Source organism: Sus scrofa, chromosome 1, assembly GCF_054392235.1.
Source record: "Sus scrofa isolate SSC_HxYL_T2T_F1_AM1 chromosome 1, Sscrofa_HxYL_maternal_Yorkshire_Landrace_v2.0, whole genome shotgun sequence".
Lineage (NCBI taxonomy): Eukaryota > Metazoa > Chordata > Mammalia > Artiodactyla > Suidae > Sus > Sus scrofa.
The window spans coordinates 82,460,906-82,479,385 of record NC_139383.1 but is presented as its reverse complement, the minus strand read 5'-3'; the positions used below and the strand labels follow the sequence as shown (position 1 = coordinate 82,479,385).

Here is an 18,480-nt window from a genome sequence, read left to right as displayed (position 1 = left end):
TGCATGTGTATACATGTGTTGTCTCTATTTCCACATTCTCATTGATTTTATGCCAAAGAATTAATATTTAATTTTTAAAATGAAAGCAGTTTTAATATTTCTTTAATCTTAAATAGAATTGTAAAGAAATAATACACCCAACAGAAATCTCTGTCCAGACTACAATCGTAAAGAATGGATATATATATATGACTGGGTCAGTTTGCTGTACAGCAGAAATTGGCACAACATTGTAAATCAACTATACTTTAATAAGTAAAAATAATACAATTCATGTCACATGCTGTTTCCATTTACCATACAATCAATGCAGGCTATCACCCAAATCATTTTAATTGAAAAATTTGTGTCCATCAAACACTAATAGAAACTAATAGGCACGACTTCCTCATTCTATTTATAATACAGTACAAAATTAACATTTAAATAAGAACAAATTAATATGTATATTTAATATATGCTCTCTGGTTAGTACAATTTTTATATGACTCTTTGGCACTTGATTCTACTCCTCATCTATATCCCAGATGAACTTCAAGGGAAAGTCTCTCATCTTCTTTTGGAATATTCTGTCAAATCTTTCATTTTGTGCCACAGTCAGGTGATTCTTCCAGTCTCCAACGGTACCTAGTGGGATAAGAACATGGTAAGCCACTGGGTGAGGAGGTAGCACTGTCAGGGTAAAAGCTTCCTCCAACCCACTCTGATCCGTCATTCAAGCCATGCTAACTCTGTTAGTTCTCCATGGGGGTTGACATTTCATTTCTTCTTATGCAGGGATGAACCAAGGAACAAATGCAGGATGCAATAACATGGAAAATGGAGTTATGGTCCAGGTCCTTATCTGTTACACTTCCTCAACCACTACCTTAAATTACAGCCTTTCTTTAGAAAGAAAAATACTACAATATACAAAGAGATTAGAACATTCAAATATATTTTACAAATGCCACACACCATAATTTGGAAACTATATCTAACATGAAGGTAACTCTTACTGCACCTCTTCAAAGTACTTCTTTACTTTCATAATTAAAAAAATTAGACCCAACGATGTCAAGTCATCAAATCAATGTCACAGAGGGCCCCCAGCGCTGCCAGTGCTGCAGTTTTACAGGCTGAAAGCTTGAGGCCATCATTAAGACCACTTTTGAGTAAGGAGGAATAATTTGGCATCTTCATCTACCAGATCTTCCTGTGCAAACATTATTATTGTCATTTGGCACAGTTAGTAAGCTATTACAGTCATGAGAAACACTGTATATCTGATCTAGTTGAGCAATGAAAAGTGAAGTGGATAATAAACAGGACAAAATTCAAAAACAATAATTTTTAAAATTCCAGTACCTTAAGCAATTTCAATAAGATGTTCACAAAATTAAGCTTAATCAATGTCCTTCACATAATGAAAAGTGATGAATATCTGAGATAATTTAAAATGAACAAATTAGGGAGTATCCATTATCTTTTAGAATGATATGCATTGAAAGATTAAATTAAAAGTTTTTGAACACAAGGAGTAACATAAGGAAAAATACTCTTAACAATACCTGGAATGTTACAGGAGTATAATAAAAGTCCATCCCATGTTTTTGAATAATTTAATCCACAGCAGATTGGGTTAATAACATACCAATCTACTTTTTGCAATGAAGAAATCTGACACATGAGAAAATTACAGTATCCAAAGCCTCTTCCTCAAAACAATATACATATTAAAGTTACTTTTAGAATAGCCTATGAGAAATAAAAGAAAACAAAGAAGTGGAGTTCTCCTGGTCACATTTACCCTTTGCACTCAGATAAAATTTGATAATAAATTTTAAACACTAAGGTCATGTGGAGTAGAAGGAAAGAACTTAATAGCTATTAGTCAGAACTCTTCTGGGCCATTTTCAGTTGGAAACTTTATTGTCCTTGGAGCCCAAATGGCGTTATTTGGAAAGATGTGTGGGAGGCACTTATTAACTAGGTTAGGGGCCAAGGACTTGGGGCAACTCTCAACACTCTTGCTTCTATAAACCAGAGAGATCACCTTTGCGCAGAAAATGTCCATCCTTTGTTCTTGTACAGTTTGCAGAGTTTAGCAAATGATCGAGATCTGCTTGAGGATCAAGCTTCATGTTTTCAAATGTAGCCTGGTTGACGACAGCATCCAGATCCTCTTCACTCAACTCTTTTTCAAGAAAACTACTGATTTTCAGCACAGAACTTCGGAGATCCTGAAAAATTGTGAATATGAGAAACCAGTGAGCCTCTAAGGAATGTTTTGAGTTACACCCCAACATCTTTGTCACATTTTAAAAAATGGAAAATGCGTAGGTTTATTATAATTTTAAAGTTTTGTAGGGAGATATTGCTTTCTATTCCTTCTATGAAAATGAGTGCTCTCATTGTCAGACAAATAAAACATTAGAGAAGATCAATGAAACCAAAAGTTGGTACTTTGAAAAGATCAACAAAATTGACAAATTTTAAGCCAGACTCATCAAGAAAAAAAATGGAGAGGGTTACAATCAATAAAATTAGAAACTGAAAAAAGAGAAGTTACAACTGACACCACACAAATACAAAGGATCATAAGAGACTACTGTAAGCAACTGTATGCCAATAAAATGGAAAACCTAGAAGAAATGGACAGATCCTCACAAAGGTACAACCTACCAAGACAAACGCAGGAAGAAACCGAAAATATGAATAGCGGAAACACAAGAACTGACATCGAAACTGTGATTCAAAAACCTCCAAAAAACAAAAGTCTTGGACCGGATGGCTACACAGGAAAATTCTGGCAAACATTCAGAGAAGAGTTAACATCTATTCTTCGGAAACTTCCAAAAAATAGTGGAGGAAGGAACACTCCCAAGCACATTCAAAGAAACCACCATCACCTTGATACTGAAACCAGACAAAGATACTGCAAACAGAGAAAATTACAGGGCAATATCACTGATGAACATAGCTGCAAAATCCTCAGTAAAATTTAGCAAACGGCATCCAAATATATATTAAATAGATGATATACCAAAATCAAGTGGGACTTATCCCAGGTATGCAAGGATTCTTCAATACCCAAAAACCCATCTGTATGGTGCACCATATTAACAAACTGAAAAGTAAAAACCCACATGATCATCTCAGACAAATGCAGAAAAAACTTTGGACAAAATCCAATACACATTCTGATAAAAACTCTCCAGAGAGTGGCCGTAGAGGGGAACTAACTAAGAACAACCAAAAGGATATATGACAAACACACAGATAACATCATTCTCAATGGTGAAACACTGACGGCAATCCCGCTAAGATCAGGAACAAGACAAGGATGTCCACTTTCACCACTGTTATTTGATATAATTTTGGAAGTCCTATCCAGGGCAAGCAGCGAAGAAAAAGATATAAAAGGAATCAAGATTGGAAGAGAAGAAGTAAATCTATCACTCCTTGCAGATGACACAATACTGTATCTAGAAAATCTTCAAAACACTACCAGAAAACCGTTAGAGCTCACCAATGAATTGGGTTAAGTTGCAGGATACAAAATTAATACACAAAAATCAACTGCATTTCTTCCACATGTAAAAGAATGAAATTAGAACACTCCCCAACACCATACACAAAAATAAACTCAAAATAGATTAAAGACCTAGATATAAGACCAGACACTATAAAACTCTTAGAGGAAAACATAGGCCAAACACTCTCCGATGTAAATGACAGCAACATCTTCTCAGACCCACCTCTTAGAGTAATGACGGTAAAAACAAAAATAAACAAAGGGGACTTAATTAAACTGAAAAGTTTCTGCATAGCAAAGGAAACCCTAAGCAAAACCAAAAGACAACCCACAGAATGGCAGAAAATCTTTGCAAATGAGTCAACTGACAAGGGATTCAGCTCCAAAATTTACAAACACCTCCTACAGCTCAATACCAAAAAAACAAACAACCCCATCAAAAAATGGGTACGAATAACTTGATCCCCTTGCTGTACAGTGGGAAAATTTAAAAAAAAAATGGGCAGAAGATCTAAACAGACAGTTCTCCAAAGAAGACATATGGATGGCCAAAAAACACATGAAAAGATGTTCAACATCACTCATTATTAGAGAAATGCAAATCAAAACCACCATGAGGTACCACCTTACACCAGAATGGCCATCATCCAAAAGTCTACAAGCAATAAGTGCTGGAGAGGGTATGGAGAAAAAGGAACCATGTAATAACATGGTGGGTGGGATTGTAAGTTGGTGCAACCACTGTGGAAAACAGTATGGAGATCCTCAGAAAACTAAACATAGAACTACCATGTGATCCAGCAATCCCACTCCTGGGCGGGCATCTATCCAGAGAAAACCATGACTCAAAAAGACACATGTACTCCGATGTTCATTGCAGCACTATTTGCAATAGCCAAGACATGGCAACAAGCTAAATGTCCATCGACAGAGGAGTGGACCAAGAAGCTGTGGTACATATACTCAATGGAACATTACTCAGCCATTAAAAGGAACGAAATACTGGCATTTTTAGCAACATGGATGGACCTAGAAATTATCATGCCAAGTGAAGACAGCCATACAATAAGACACCAACATCCAATGCTTTCACTGACATGTGGAATCTGAAAAAAGGACAGACTGAACTTCTTTGCAGAACAGATACCAACTCAACAGACTTTGAAAAACTTATGGTTTCCACAGGAGACAGTTTGGGGGCTGTGGGAATGCGCTGGGGTTGTGGGATGGAAATCCTATAAAACTGGATTATGATGATCATTGTACAACTATAAATGTAATAAATTCATTGAGTAATAAAAAAATTCTAAAAAAAAAAAGAAATCAACTGTATTTCTATATACTAACAATGAAAGATCAGGAAAAGAAATTAAGGAAACGATCCCATTTACCATCACATCAAAAAGAATAAAACACCTGGGAATAAAGCTACATAAAGAGAAAAAAGACCTTTACTCTGAAAACTATAAGATGCTGATGAAAGAAATCAAAGATGACACAAACAGGTAGAAAAATATACCACGCTCTTGGATTGGAAGAATCCATATTATCCAAATGACTATACTACCCAAGACAATCTACAGATTCAATGCAATCCCTATCAAATTACCAGTGACATCATCACAAAACTGAACAAAAGCCTCCAAACAGCCAAAGAAATACTGAAAGAACTGGAGGAATCAGGCTCCTTGACTTCAGACTTTACTACAAAGCTACAGTCATCAATACAGTATGGTACTGGCACAAAAACCGAAATACGGGTCAATGGAACAGGATAGAAAGCCCAGATATAAACCCATGCACCTGTGGCCCACTAAACTACGACATAGGGGGCAAGTATATACAATGGAGAAAAGACAGTCCCCTCAATAAGAGGTGCTGGGAAAACTGGACTGCTACATGTAAAAGAATGAAATGAGAACACTCCCTAACACCATACACAAAAATAAACTCTAAATGAATTAAAGACCTAAATATAAGACCAGATACTATAAAACTCTTAGAGGGAAACATAGGCTGAACACTCTCTGACATAAAATGCAGCAATGTCTTCTCAGATCCACCTCCTAGAGTAATGACAATAAAAACGAAAATAAACAAATGGATCACAACTAAACTTAAAAGTTCTTGCACAGCAAAGGGAACAAAAAAAAAAAAGTGAAAAGACAACCCACAGAATGGGAGAGAATCTTAGCAAACAATGCAACCATCAAGGCCTAATCTCCAAAATATGCAAAGAACTCATACAACTCAACAATAACAACAACAAAACAAATAATACAATTGAAAAATGGGCAGAAGAGCTAAACAGACATTTCTCCAAAGAAGACATAGAGATGGCCGGCAAGCACATGAAAAAATGCTTAACATCACCACTAGAGAAACACAAATCAAAACTACAATGAGGTACCACCAAGCACCAATCAGAATACCTGTCACTAACAGGTCAATAAATAACAAATGCTGGAGAAGGTGTGTTTCAAGAGAACCTTCTTTCACTGTTGGTGGGAATATAAATTGGTACAACTGCTATGGAAAACAGGGTGGAGGTTCCTCAGAAAACTAAATATAGAATTATCATATAATCCAGCAATCCCACTCCTGGGCATATATCTGGACAAAACTTTCATTCAAAAAGATACATGCACCCCTATGTTCACTGCAGCACTCTTCATGATGACAAAGACATGGAAACAACTCAAATGTCCAACAATAGATGAATGAGTTAAGATGTTCTACATATGTAAAATGGAATATTATTCAGCCATAAAAGGACAAAATAATGCCATTTTAGCAACATGGGTGCAACTAGAGATTCTCATACTAAGTGAAATAAGTCAAATACCATATGATATCACTTATATGTAGAATCTAAAATATGGCACAAATGATCCTATCTACAAAACAGAAACAGATCATAGACACAGAGAGCAAAAAAAAAAAAAAAAAAAAATTGTGTTTGCCAGGGGGAAGGGGGAAGAGAGTGGAATGGACTGGGTTTTGGGGGTTGGCAGATGGAAACAATTACATTTAGAATGGATAAGCGATGTGGTCCTACTGTACAGCACAGAGAACTATTTCCAATTTCTTGCGTTGCAACATGATGGAACATAGTGTTAGAAAAAGAACGCATATATATATATAGAGAGAGAGACATACACATATATGACAAGGTCACTATGCTGTGGGGCAGAAATTGAAGGAATATTGTAAACAAAATTTAATAAAAAATTTAGTAAATAAATAACATGCTTAGGTTTATTATAATTCTAAAGGTTTATAAGGATGTATTACTTTATATTCCTTCTATGATAATGAGTGCTCTGTTAGGGCTTCATATTGTTTGATTGATAAGGAGAATTCACCTTCATTAATTCATAGAGCCAGAACATTCAGAATATCCTTTAGGTTTCAGAAATTGTGCCAGGTGCTTGAGATGGCCAAGAGAAAAATAATAAGATATCTATCTTGTATACAGTCTAAACCTTTATGAGGAAAACGGGCAAGCAATGAAATATCATGAGCACAAGAAAGAAAAGCCCAGGTCTAGATGGCTTCACTGACTATTTCTACCAAATATTTGAAGAATTAGCCAATCCTCCTCATATATTCCATAAGTTGAAGAGGAGGGAATACTTTTAATAAGGAGCATTATCCTCATACCAAGTCAAAAAAAAAACTAGAAATAAAGAAATCTAAAGACCAATAACTTTTAGGAAAGGTAAAATACAAACATCCTCAACAAATTACTAGCAAAATAAATACAAGAAACTATTAAAAGGATCATACGCCATGAAAAGTAGGATTTACTCTTGGGATACAAGTAGGGCATGACATGTGATAATTAATTAATGTAATACCACATTTACAGAATGAAGAAGAAGAAGCTGCATGATCATCTCCATTGATGTAGAATAAGAATTTGACAATATTCAACACCTTTTAAGGATAAAAACACTAAACAGAAGATTACAAGTAAACTACCTCGATATAAAAGGCTTATGTAACATAAAATACCATTGTTGATATTATAGTCAATGGTGAAAGACTGAAAGATATTTTGTGAAGATCAGGGACAAGGCATCGTTGCCCATTCTCGCCACTTCTATTCAACATAGTAAAAGAAGTCCTAGCCAAAAAAGTTCAGTAAGAAAAAAATAACTCAAAAGCATCCAAATTGAAAAGGAAGACATAAAATCATCTATGTTCACAAGCAACATAATTTTATATGGAGAAAAGCCTACAGGTTTCTTCAAACAGAACAAATAAACAAAGAATTACACAATATAAAACCAGCAGTCAATAATCCGTTGCTTTTCAATACACTAAGAATGCACATTCCAAATGGAATTTTTTAATTCCATTTAAAGCTGCATCAATAAAAACAAAATACTTATAAATAAACTTAACCAAGAGGGGAAAGACTCGTGTACCAAAAACTACAAAGCATCACACACAAAAAAAAAACCCAAAACAATAACAACAACAACAACAACAACAAACATTTTAAAAACTTTTCTTGGAATTCAAGAGGGAAGAAGAAAAATGTCCCTGGAAAAGTAGAATTCCTTTCAGTGTGTAAAATTAAGTGCCAAGTTACAGAAACTTGAAATATTTTCCATATTTAGGGAAAATTGAACTTTGAAATTTGAAAATTGAAAATTTAAAATTGAAAATTGAACATGCTTAGTGCTTGATAAACTCACAAGGTGGAGAGGCAAGTTCTAGAAAGGATAAAGGGACTTAAGTGTGGTAAGTATCTTAGTATTTACCTTCTAAGTGACAAAAATCAGTAGAAAAGCCTGAGTGTCATTGGGCAAGTAAAATAACAAGGCATTAGTGATCGCATTATTTCTACAAATAATTTTTGTACCATAACCAACATGTAATAAAGGTATGCAGGAATAAGATGAAATAAGGCCACAAACCAGAACAATGAAGACAACAGAAAGAAAACGAAGATATTATGCATAGTGCAATTATCAGAAAGAATATTTAATTTACCATGCTTACGATATTCTAGGTATAGAAGACAAAAGTGAAAATTTGTTAGAAAACTAGAAGCTATACAAAATAAGATAGCTGATTTTAAAGAGATCCCAATGCATGAATAAAAACAAAGACTTTGATGAATACTTTTAACTGCATAATAGACTCAGATGCCTAGGGAGCTAGTGAACTGGGAGATGGGGACAGAAGGCACATTCAGAATGACCCGTGATAGAGAGGTAAAACAGACATTGGCTTACTTGAAGAAGCATGCCTTTCTTGTAAGACAGGCTGAAAGTCTCTTTCCTACCTCTATCTAAAGTTTTCCACTTAATCTTCAGCACAGGAGCAATTTCCCAACACTACCCCTTATTGCTCTCCACAATTCTAAGCCAAGTGCCTCAAAATAGTAAACTATTCTTCATGTGAGTCAATGAGCACCCCTCTCCATGAGTGACACGTGACTTCAGTCTCCAAAGATGCCTACAGACAGGCTTACAGGTGCGTATGAATTTCTTTGCTGAAGGCTTCCACCAATTACAACATACAAAGGGAAGGTCACAGAAGGGAAAGATTCACTTCTCACCAAAGAAGACTTTCACCAGGATATATCACTCTTTAGCTCTTTAGCTTCTCCTTTCTATTAAGATGAAAATCTTAAGACGATCTTTTTAATTACTCAATGAATTTTATTAAAATCTTAGGATGATTTTTTATATTTTAAAATAAGAAGCAATGGAGACAATATTGAAAACAAATACACAGTTTAATGAGTTAGTATGACAGAAACACATGATTCCAACAAGCACATCAAGAAAATGAACAATGCCAGAATCACTGAAGTACTTGAAACTTATCTCTTTCCTAATCATCAAAGTTGCCCACCCCCCATACAACTGCTGTCCTTATTTTTATAATAATTACCTTTTAATTTTAGTTAGAGTTTTACTATTTAAACATGAACCTGGAAAGAGTATGACTATTTCTGACTCCATTTCAACTACATACAACTGGACACTCGCTATAGGGAAGCAGAAAATATTTCTTCATAGTTGCCATGTTCCTGCAAGAGCATGCCCAAATCCGTGGGAAATGTACTAAGTCATCTCAGGTAGTCTTCACAGACTTTGGGGGTTTCTGACACAATTACCATTGGAGAAACAGTCATAACCATTATAAAGTCAAATAGTCAAAACATTTCCAAGGGAACTAGAAAAAGGAAAGTTTACAAAACCTACATCAACATTGGTGGATACTTAATTCCTTGAGAAAATTGGGAGCTTTTTCTAGAAGGATCTTTAAGGCAGACAAACCTGATTGACTAAGGTCTATTCTATCTTCCAAAACAGGGGAACTTGAAAGAAGATTCCCTCCACGTTATATGCTTTAAAAACTTGGTTTGAAAAACTGGTGGATTCAATGGAGAAAAACTGAAAGCCTTCCCACTAAAATCTGGAACAAGACAATGATGCACAGTCTCAACACTCTCATTCAACATAGTACTGGAAGTCCTAGCCACAGCAATCAGTCAAACAAAAGAAATAAAAGGCATCCAAATAGGAAGAGAAGAGGTAAAACTGTCACTGTATGCAGATGACATGATACTATATACATAGAAAACCCTAAGGACTCAACCCAAAAACTACTTGAACTGATCAACAAATTCAGCAGAGTAGCAGGATATAAGATTAACAGTCAGAAATCAATCACATTTCTGTATCCTAACAATGAAATATTACAAAAGGAATACAAAAACACAATACCTTTTAAAATTGCACCCCAAAAAATCAAACACCTGGGAATACACCTGACCAAGGAGGTAAAGGACTTATATGCCGAGAACTATAAAACACTAATCTAGGAAATTAAAGAAGATGTAAAGAAATGGAAAGATATTCCATTCTCACGGGTTGGTAAAATTAGTATTGTAAAAATGGCCATACTACCCAAAGCAATCTATAGATTCAGTGCAATCCCTATCAAATTACCCATGACAATTTTTCACAGAACTAAAGCAAACAATCCAAAAATTTATATGGAACCACAAAAGACCCAGCACTGCCAAAGCAATCCTGAGGAACAAAAACCAAGCAGGAGACATAACTCTTCGGGCACTATTACAAAGCCACAGTCGTCAAAGCAGTGTGGTGCTGGTACCAAAACACACAGACAGACCAATGGAACAGAATAGAGAACTCAGAAATAAACCCAGACACCTATGGTCCAATAATCTTTGACAAAGGAGGCAAGAACATAAAATGGGAAAAAGACAGTCTTTTCAGCAAGGATTGCTGGGAAACCTGGACAGCTGCATGCAAATCAATGAAACTAGAACACACCCTTACACCATGCACAAAAATAAACTCAAAATGGCTGAAAGACATAAATATAAGACAAGACACCATCAAACTTCTGGAAGAGAACATAGGCAAAACCTTCTCTGACATCAACCTTACTAATGCTTTCTCAGGTCAGCCTCCCAAAGCAACAGAAGTAAAAGCAAAAATACACCAATGGGACCTAATCAAACTGACAAGCTTTCCACAGCAAAGGAAACCAAAAAGAAAACAAAAAGACAACTTACAGAATGGGAGAAAATAGTTTTGAATGATGCAACTGGCAAGGGCTTAATCTCTAAAATACACAGACAACTTAGACAACTCAACAGCAAAAAAGCCAATAACCCAGTGGAAAAATGGGCAAAAGACCTGAAGAGACATTTCTCCAAGGACGATATACAGATGGCCAACAAGCACATAGAAAAATGCTCCATGTGGAATTCCCATTGTGGCGCAGCAGAAACGAACCCAACTAGGAACGATGAGGTTGTGGGTTCAATCCCTGGCCTCGCTCAGTGGGTTAAGGATCCAGCGTTCCCATGAGCTGTGGTGTAGGTTGGAGAAGCAGCTCGGATCTGGTGTTGCTGTGGCTCTGGTGGAGGCCAGCAGCTACAGCTCCAATTAGATCCCTAACCTGGGAACCTCCATATGTCATGGGTGTGGCCCTGAAAGACAAAAGATGACCAAAAAAAAGAAAAAGTAAAAAGAAAAACTGTTCAACATCACTGATTATTAGAGAAATGCAAATCAAAACTACCACGAGATACCACCTCACATCAGTCAGAATGGCCATCATTAATAAGTCCACAAATAGCAAGTGCTAGAGGGGTGTGGAGAAAAGGGAACCCTCCTACACTGTTGGTGGGAATGTAAGTTGGTACAACCACTATGGAAAACAGTATGGAGGTACCTTAGAAATCTATACATAGAACTACCATATGACCCAGAAATCCCACTCTTGGGCACATATCCAGACAAAACTTTCCTTGAAAAAGAGACATGCATCCGCATGTTCACTGCAGCACTATTCACAATAGTCAAGAGATGGAAACAACCCAAATGTCCATCGACACACAATTGGATTAAGAAGATGTGGTATATATGCACAATGGAATACTACTCAGCCATAAAAAGGAATGAAATAATGCCATTTGCAGCAACATGGATGGAACTAGAGACTCTCATCCTGAGTGAAGTCAGAAAAAGACAAATACCATATGATATCACTGATATCTGGAATCTACTATATGGCACAAATGAACCTTTCCACAGAAAAGAAAATCATGGACTTGGAGAATAGACTTGTGGTTGTCAGGGGGGAGGGGGAGGATTGGAAGCTTGAGGTTAACGGACACAAACTATTGCCTTTGGAATGGATTAGCAATGAGATCCTGCTGTGTAGCGTGGGAACTATGTCTAGTCACTTATGATGGAGCATGGTAATGGAAGAAAAAAGAATGTGTACATGTATGTGTAACTGGGTCACCGTGCGGTACAGCAGAAAAAAAATAATCTATTGGGGAAATAAAAAAATTAAAAACAAATGAACTAATAAATTAACAAAAATAAAAAACTGGTGGAGACCATAGACTAAAAATATAAAAAAGGGAATTCCCACTGTGGTTGAGTGGCTTGAGACATCGACATGGTGTTCATGAGGTGTGGGTTTGATCCTGGGCCTCACTCAGTGGGTTAAGTGTTTGGCATTGCTACAAGCTGCAGTGTAGCTTTGAGACTCAGCTCAATCTCATGTTGCTGTGTCTGTGGTGTAGGCCTGCAGGGGCAGCTCCAATTCAACCCCTGGCCAGAGAACTTTTTATGGCAGGTGCTGCCATAAAAAAGAAAAACAAAACATATATATATGTAAACAATAAGTTACTTGATGGAAGGTAAATAATAGAGAAATATTTATGAGATTTTTCAGAGTTTATTCTGTGGTCTCTATGTCCAAATTTTTCATAAATTCTATTGTTGTCAGATATTTTGTTGTGACCATATTCTTATGGAGGAACTGGAATGTAAAAACAGGGAAGGAATCAGGCTTACATTTTGAGATGATAACTCTGGATAAACAACGGAGAATAAATGGAGATGAGCTGAGATTTTTTTCATGTTCACTGTTATTACTTTTCAAACCACTAATGGGAATGAAATTCTAAGAATATTAATTCTATCATACTGCCATTTGCCTTATAAGGGCCCCTCACTGCATTTAAGACTTTATAAAATCACTATCATGAAGATAGCCTATAGACCATACACAGCCTGGCTTCTAAAGACCCTTATATTAATGTTCTGTCATTTCCACCTTGCTCTTTAACTTATTCCTCAATTCTTCAAAAATGGCATGCACTTGACTGCTTCAGAGAATTTGCACATTCTCTTTCCTTGGCTTAGAATTCTCTTTCACCACGTGTCTTTTCTAAACTCATACTTATTTGCATGCAGATCTCCCGCTAAATAGCTGTCTTCCTTGTTAGATGATAAACTCTATAAATAAAGGATTTAGTCCTATTTTTCTGTCACTTAGAAGGTCTGCAATATGTTTTGGAAAAAATGGGTGAATAAGTTATGTATTAGTGAATCAACACATCAATGAGAAATCACATAACAGTGAACTTCAAATGTGTTTTGTTTGTTTAGGCAACATTTTAAGAGAGCTTTGATTGGATGTCAAAGTGTAAACCTCATGCAATATCACTGCAAAGCCATCTTTCAATATTCTCTCTAAAAACCAAACCAAACCAAACCAAACAAAAAAACAGGAAGTACTTACATCTCAGAGCACATGTTCACCTCTGGCTAATTAGCCATATCTTAGCATCTCAGGGACTTCTCACCCCCGTATTTCACAATGCCCTTTCTCTCTTTTAAGCCATGGCTTCTCTACATTTGACTTTGTTTTAATAACTACAGATTTTTACATGAAAAGGAATCATAAGAGATTACTGTGTGCAATGAGAAAAGAGCTCTGGGGAGGACCAGTATTGAAAGGATGGATGGAAGATTAGAAACCCCCAACATGCCTGAATAGTGGTGAGAGGAAAAGATGATGTGGAGGATGGGGTTCATCAGACCAAGATACAAAGGAGTCTCAAAAAGAACGAACTTCTTAAAATGAACAAAACATGCCTCCTACCTTCTTCATCTCCTCATACATCATGAACAGAATATTGAAGTCATGTCTGTGCTCATACCAGCCTCGGATGTGATCAAACCAGAGACTTCCAAACACTGTGGGAAAACTGATCAATTATAAGGTGCACATACTGCAGTTACTGAACAGTAAACCATAGCCTGTCTTTCTCTTCCAAAATCCTCCGAAAGACAAATAAGTCTCCCCCCACCGGCCATCTATGCTGCCTTTTCAAAAGGGTGTTTTCGGAAACAATTACATCATTTTAACAGAAACCTGCCTCTTCAGGGTTCTCTCTGACTGTAAGAAAAAAAGAAATGTGGGAATGAAAATTCCAAAGTATGAATTTTTAAGACTTCTGTAAATTAATCTCCTTTTTTGTCTGCTTCCTCCACCTGAAAACATATTTTATATTTCCCCTTTTATTCTTTATTTTAAGATCTATGGATAGCAATTTTAGTTACCTACAACTAGAAAGAAGCTGAAGGTAATTTTCTAAATGGGTGAGAGGCCCCATTCCACATTCTACAGCCCATCTGCCGCAATTGATCCTTTGGGGTGTTGTAATGACCACTTCACAACGGTCACCTAAGGCCTACCACAGGCTCAGGACAGACCACAACAGCAACAACAGCAACAGCAACACACCCATCCTGAACGTTGGCTATTCCGGAACCTATGTCTCTAGCTTTGGATCTAGCCAGCTGGAACCGCTAGGCCACTTGCAGGTCTTTGGATCTGGTCAAAATACCTCTTTGAAATCTTGACAAGACCCAGAGTGGTCCTAGTGAGGACAGAAAGGCCCTTGGGTGGCAGATTAAGTGGATAGCATTTAGGGACCACAGATGTGCATTGCACCGTCTATGACAACCCTTCTCCATCTGCCTAAAATATGTTCCCAGCGTTTGAGAAATTTGGCTAAATGGCAACATGGCCTTGTGAACATGTTGCTTGAAAAACAAACTCATAGTTACCTCTCCCATCTAGAAACTTTTCCATGAAATGTTTGATGTCATGTGAAGGTTCTAATGTAAGCAACCAATTTGAAAAATGAAAATATGAGATCAAAACATCCTTGGGGTTTCTATAGATGTAAATAATCTGCGGAGAGAATAGTGAAACAATTTTGAGAATTCTTGATTATGATCACAGGTTTTCTAAAAAACGACTACACCGTATTTTGTTTCATCACGTGGATGTATAGTAATTGATTTCATCCACTTTAGTACTTATGAAAATTTCGATTGCTCCTAATTTTTGCTGTCAAAAAGACTGCAGTAAGTAAATTTGTTCACATTTCACATGTGCTAGCATATAATATTAATTGCTATACGATAAATAATTTACTTTTAAGTTTGATTAATATTTTAAATTACTTTGAGTAAAGGTTATTCAATTTACCCTCCATGAGAATTAATATACATTATACAACCAATTTCATGTCAAAGATCAATTAAAAAAGGAAAAATTACTTAATAGATATGTTGAAATGAATATCATTTTTAGAGTTCCTATTGTAGCTCAGTGGTTTATGAACTCAGCATAGTGCCTATGAGGATGCAAGTTCAATCTCTGACCTTGTTCAATTGGCTAAGAATCCAGCTACAGTGTACATCACACATCCGGCTGGAATCTGGTGTTGCTGTGGCTGTGATGTAGGCTGTCAGCTGCAGCTCCAGTTCAACTACTGAACTGGGAATTTCCATATGCTGAAGGTGCAGCCATTAAAAAAAAAGAAAAAAAAGAAAAAGAAAAAAAAGAGAAAGAAAAAAAATATACCGTTTTTTCAATATCCATAGTAAAAAAGAAATAAAATTAATTTCTACTTCCTACCTTACACAAAATCACTTAAAACTAGATTGAAAGTTTAATTAGGAAATAAAACTCTGACATTTAAGAAAGTAAATAATATTTTAATGTCTTAGATATAGTAAGCATTTCCAAAATGTTAAAAAATTTATTAGAAATTAAAATTGTTCAATTATGCTACATTAAAATGATAAGTGATTGTAGCATAGTATTTCAGAAAGCAAGAAAGTATAAGATTTGCAACATACAAAACGAATAATATATATATTATCCAGTATACATATATAGTATCCAAAATATATATATGACTATATATACATAGATGTAAAACAAATCCATGTGGAAGTGATAACATAACAAAAATTGAGAAAAATTTATAATCATCAGACTAAGAAGTAATTATGGCCAATAAACATATCAAAAAATCCTCAATTTCATTACTGATGCAAAATGCAGATAAAGATCATGGACTTAAGTATTCAAAAAATTATGTTGATATAATTTTTAAAACTACTTAGAAAAAATGCAAAAAACTTTTTTTTGAGATAACCTTTATTTTTAATTGGCTGAATGACTTTTTTCATTTTTATTTTTTTAATTACTCAATGAATTTTATTACATTTGTAGGTGTACAACAATCATCAAAACCAAATTTTATAGCATTTCCATCCCAAACCCTGAGTGGATACTCCCTCCCCCAAACCTGTCTAATTTGGGAAACATAAGTGTTTCAAAGTCTGTGAGTCGGTGTCCGTTCTGCAAGGAAGTCCATTGTGTCCTTTTTTTTATTTTTATCTTTTTATTTTTTTATTTTTTGTCTTTTTTTGCCTTTTCTAGGGCTGCACCCACAGCATATGGAGGTTCCCAGGCTAGGGGTCCAATCAGAGTTGTAGCCGCCAACCTATGCCAAGCCACAGCAATGAGGGATATGAGCCATGTCTGCAACCTACACCACAGCTCACAGCAACGCTGGATCCTTAACCCACTGAGTAAGGCCAGGGATCAAACCCACAACCTCATGGTTCCTAGTTGGATTTGTTAACCACTGAGCCGTGATGGGAACTCCCAATTGCATCCTTTTTTTTAGATTCCACATGTAAGTGATAGCATTTGATGTTGGTGTCTCATTGTCTGACTGACTTCACTTAGCATGATAATTTCTAGGTCCATCCATGTTGCTGCAAATGCTGTTATTTCATTCCTTTTAATGGCTGAGTAATATTCCATTGCGTATATGTACCACATCTTCTTGATCCACTCCTCTGTCGATGGACATTTCGGTTGTTTCTGTCTTGGCTGTTGTATACCATGCTGCAATGCACATTGGAGTACATGTGTCTTTGCGAGTCATGGTTTTCTCTGGATAGATGCCCAGGAGTGGGATTGTTGGACCAAATGGTAGTTCTATGTTTAGTTTTCTGAGGATCTCAATGCTGTTTTCCACAGTGGTTGTGCCGATTCATATTCCCACCCACAGTGTACTAGGGTTCCTTTTTCTCCACACCCTCTCCAGCACTTATTGTTTGTAGGTTTTTTGATGATGACCATTCTGACTGGTGTAAAGTGGTACCTCAGAGTGGTTTTGATGTGCATTTCTCTAATAATGAGTGATGTTGAACATCTTTTCATGTCTTTTCTGGCCATCTGTATGTCTTCTTTGGAGAACTGTCTGTTTAGATCTTTAATAAGGATACTCAGATATCCGCTAGACACAGAATTTGATGCCAGAAGAGATTTTTAATCCTTTCAATATACAAGTCTTCAGTGATAGGAAATCAAGTTTAAACTGAGGGTGATTTAAACCTCTGTGTGGTTCAGACTTCTTTTGTTTTGCATCATCTTTGTAAATTCAACACGAAGCCATTTGTGACAGTGGCATAGCCTGATAAGTCGCAATCAAAAATAGTAGACTCCGTATTAAAACGAAGAGCCCTGCCAAGAATTTCTGGATTCATAACACAAATTCTCATTGAACTGAATGCATTTGGGGGCCTTTTGAGATGATTAAAATCCATATTCCCTCCGCCTAGACCGGTCTGTAAGGAAGAAGACAATCTGCATCTGTGACAAAAGACATCATTTAAGTTTCTCATTTCCATACCCAACAGTAATATGGTATGCTGTCAAGTTAGAATATTTCTGCCTTTTTTCCCCTTGAAATATCTCTGTAAGCAACCATTTCTTCTGATCCCTCTAAATAGAGAAAGGTATTTGGAAACCACACTTTGGCTTTAGCTGTGCTAATTGCTCTGGCTTCTCATTCTTTTGGGGTACCCAGCAGAGAGAGCAAGGAAATATGCCAAATTTGCTAGTAATTGTGGAAATACAAGATAAAACTATTTTGTACTCACTGGATTGGCAGAAAGTAAGTGTAGGAAAGGATGTAGAGCAATGGAAACTCTCACTATAGCCAGTGTAAATGAAAATTAGGACGACAAATTCAAACAGCAATTTGACAAGTGCTGGTCTACTTATACATAAACACATATACATAAACCAATGGCAGTAACGTAGGGATTTCCTCTCTGTGTGATGTGGTTGCACTAGTGGGGTCAGGAATGCGTAAAAAGTGAGTAATGCCTTATTTCTAAAGCTGGTTGGTAGGTACAATTGCCAGTATAAAACTGTCTGTGCTTTTGGGTATTTCATAGTGACAACACAGGACAACCTAATGTTTTCTGTCATGATAC

The 18,480-nt window shown here is 36.2% G+C and overlaps 1 protein-coding gene and 1 long non-coding RNA gene across 3 annotated transcripts in view; one reads left to right on the top strand and one right to left on the bottom strand.

Moving 5' to 3' along the window:
* LOC146406171 (uncharacterized) overlaps positions 1 to 18,480 on the top strand; it is a 197,811-nt gene that overhangs the window by 146,739 nt on the left and 32,592 nt on the right. The gene's annotated exons all lie outside the window — the stretch shown is intronic.
* On the bottom strand, positions 231 to 14,862 carry LOC146406172 (amine sulfotransferase-like). Its single transcript, XM_085020543.1, has 4 exons — positions 14,733 to 14,862; positions 13,985 to 14,079; positions 2,036 to 2,222; positions 231 to 627 (listed from the first exon to the last, which is right to left on the bottom strand). The coding sequence occupies exons 1-4, from the start codon at positions 14,860 to 14,862 to the stop codon at positions 506 to 508; spliced, it is 534 nt and encodes a 177-aa protein (XP_084876669.1). The 3' UTR covers positions 231 to 505.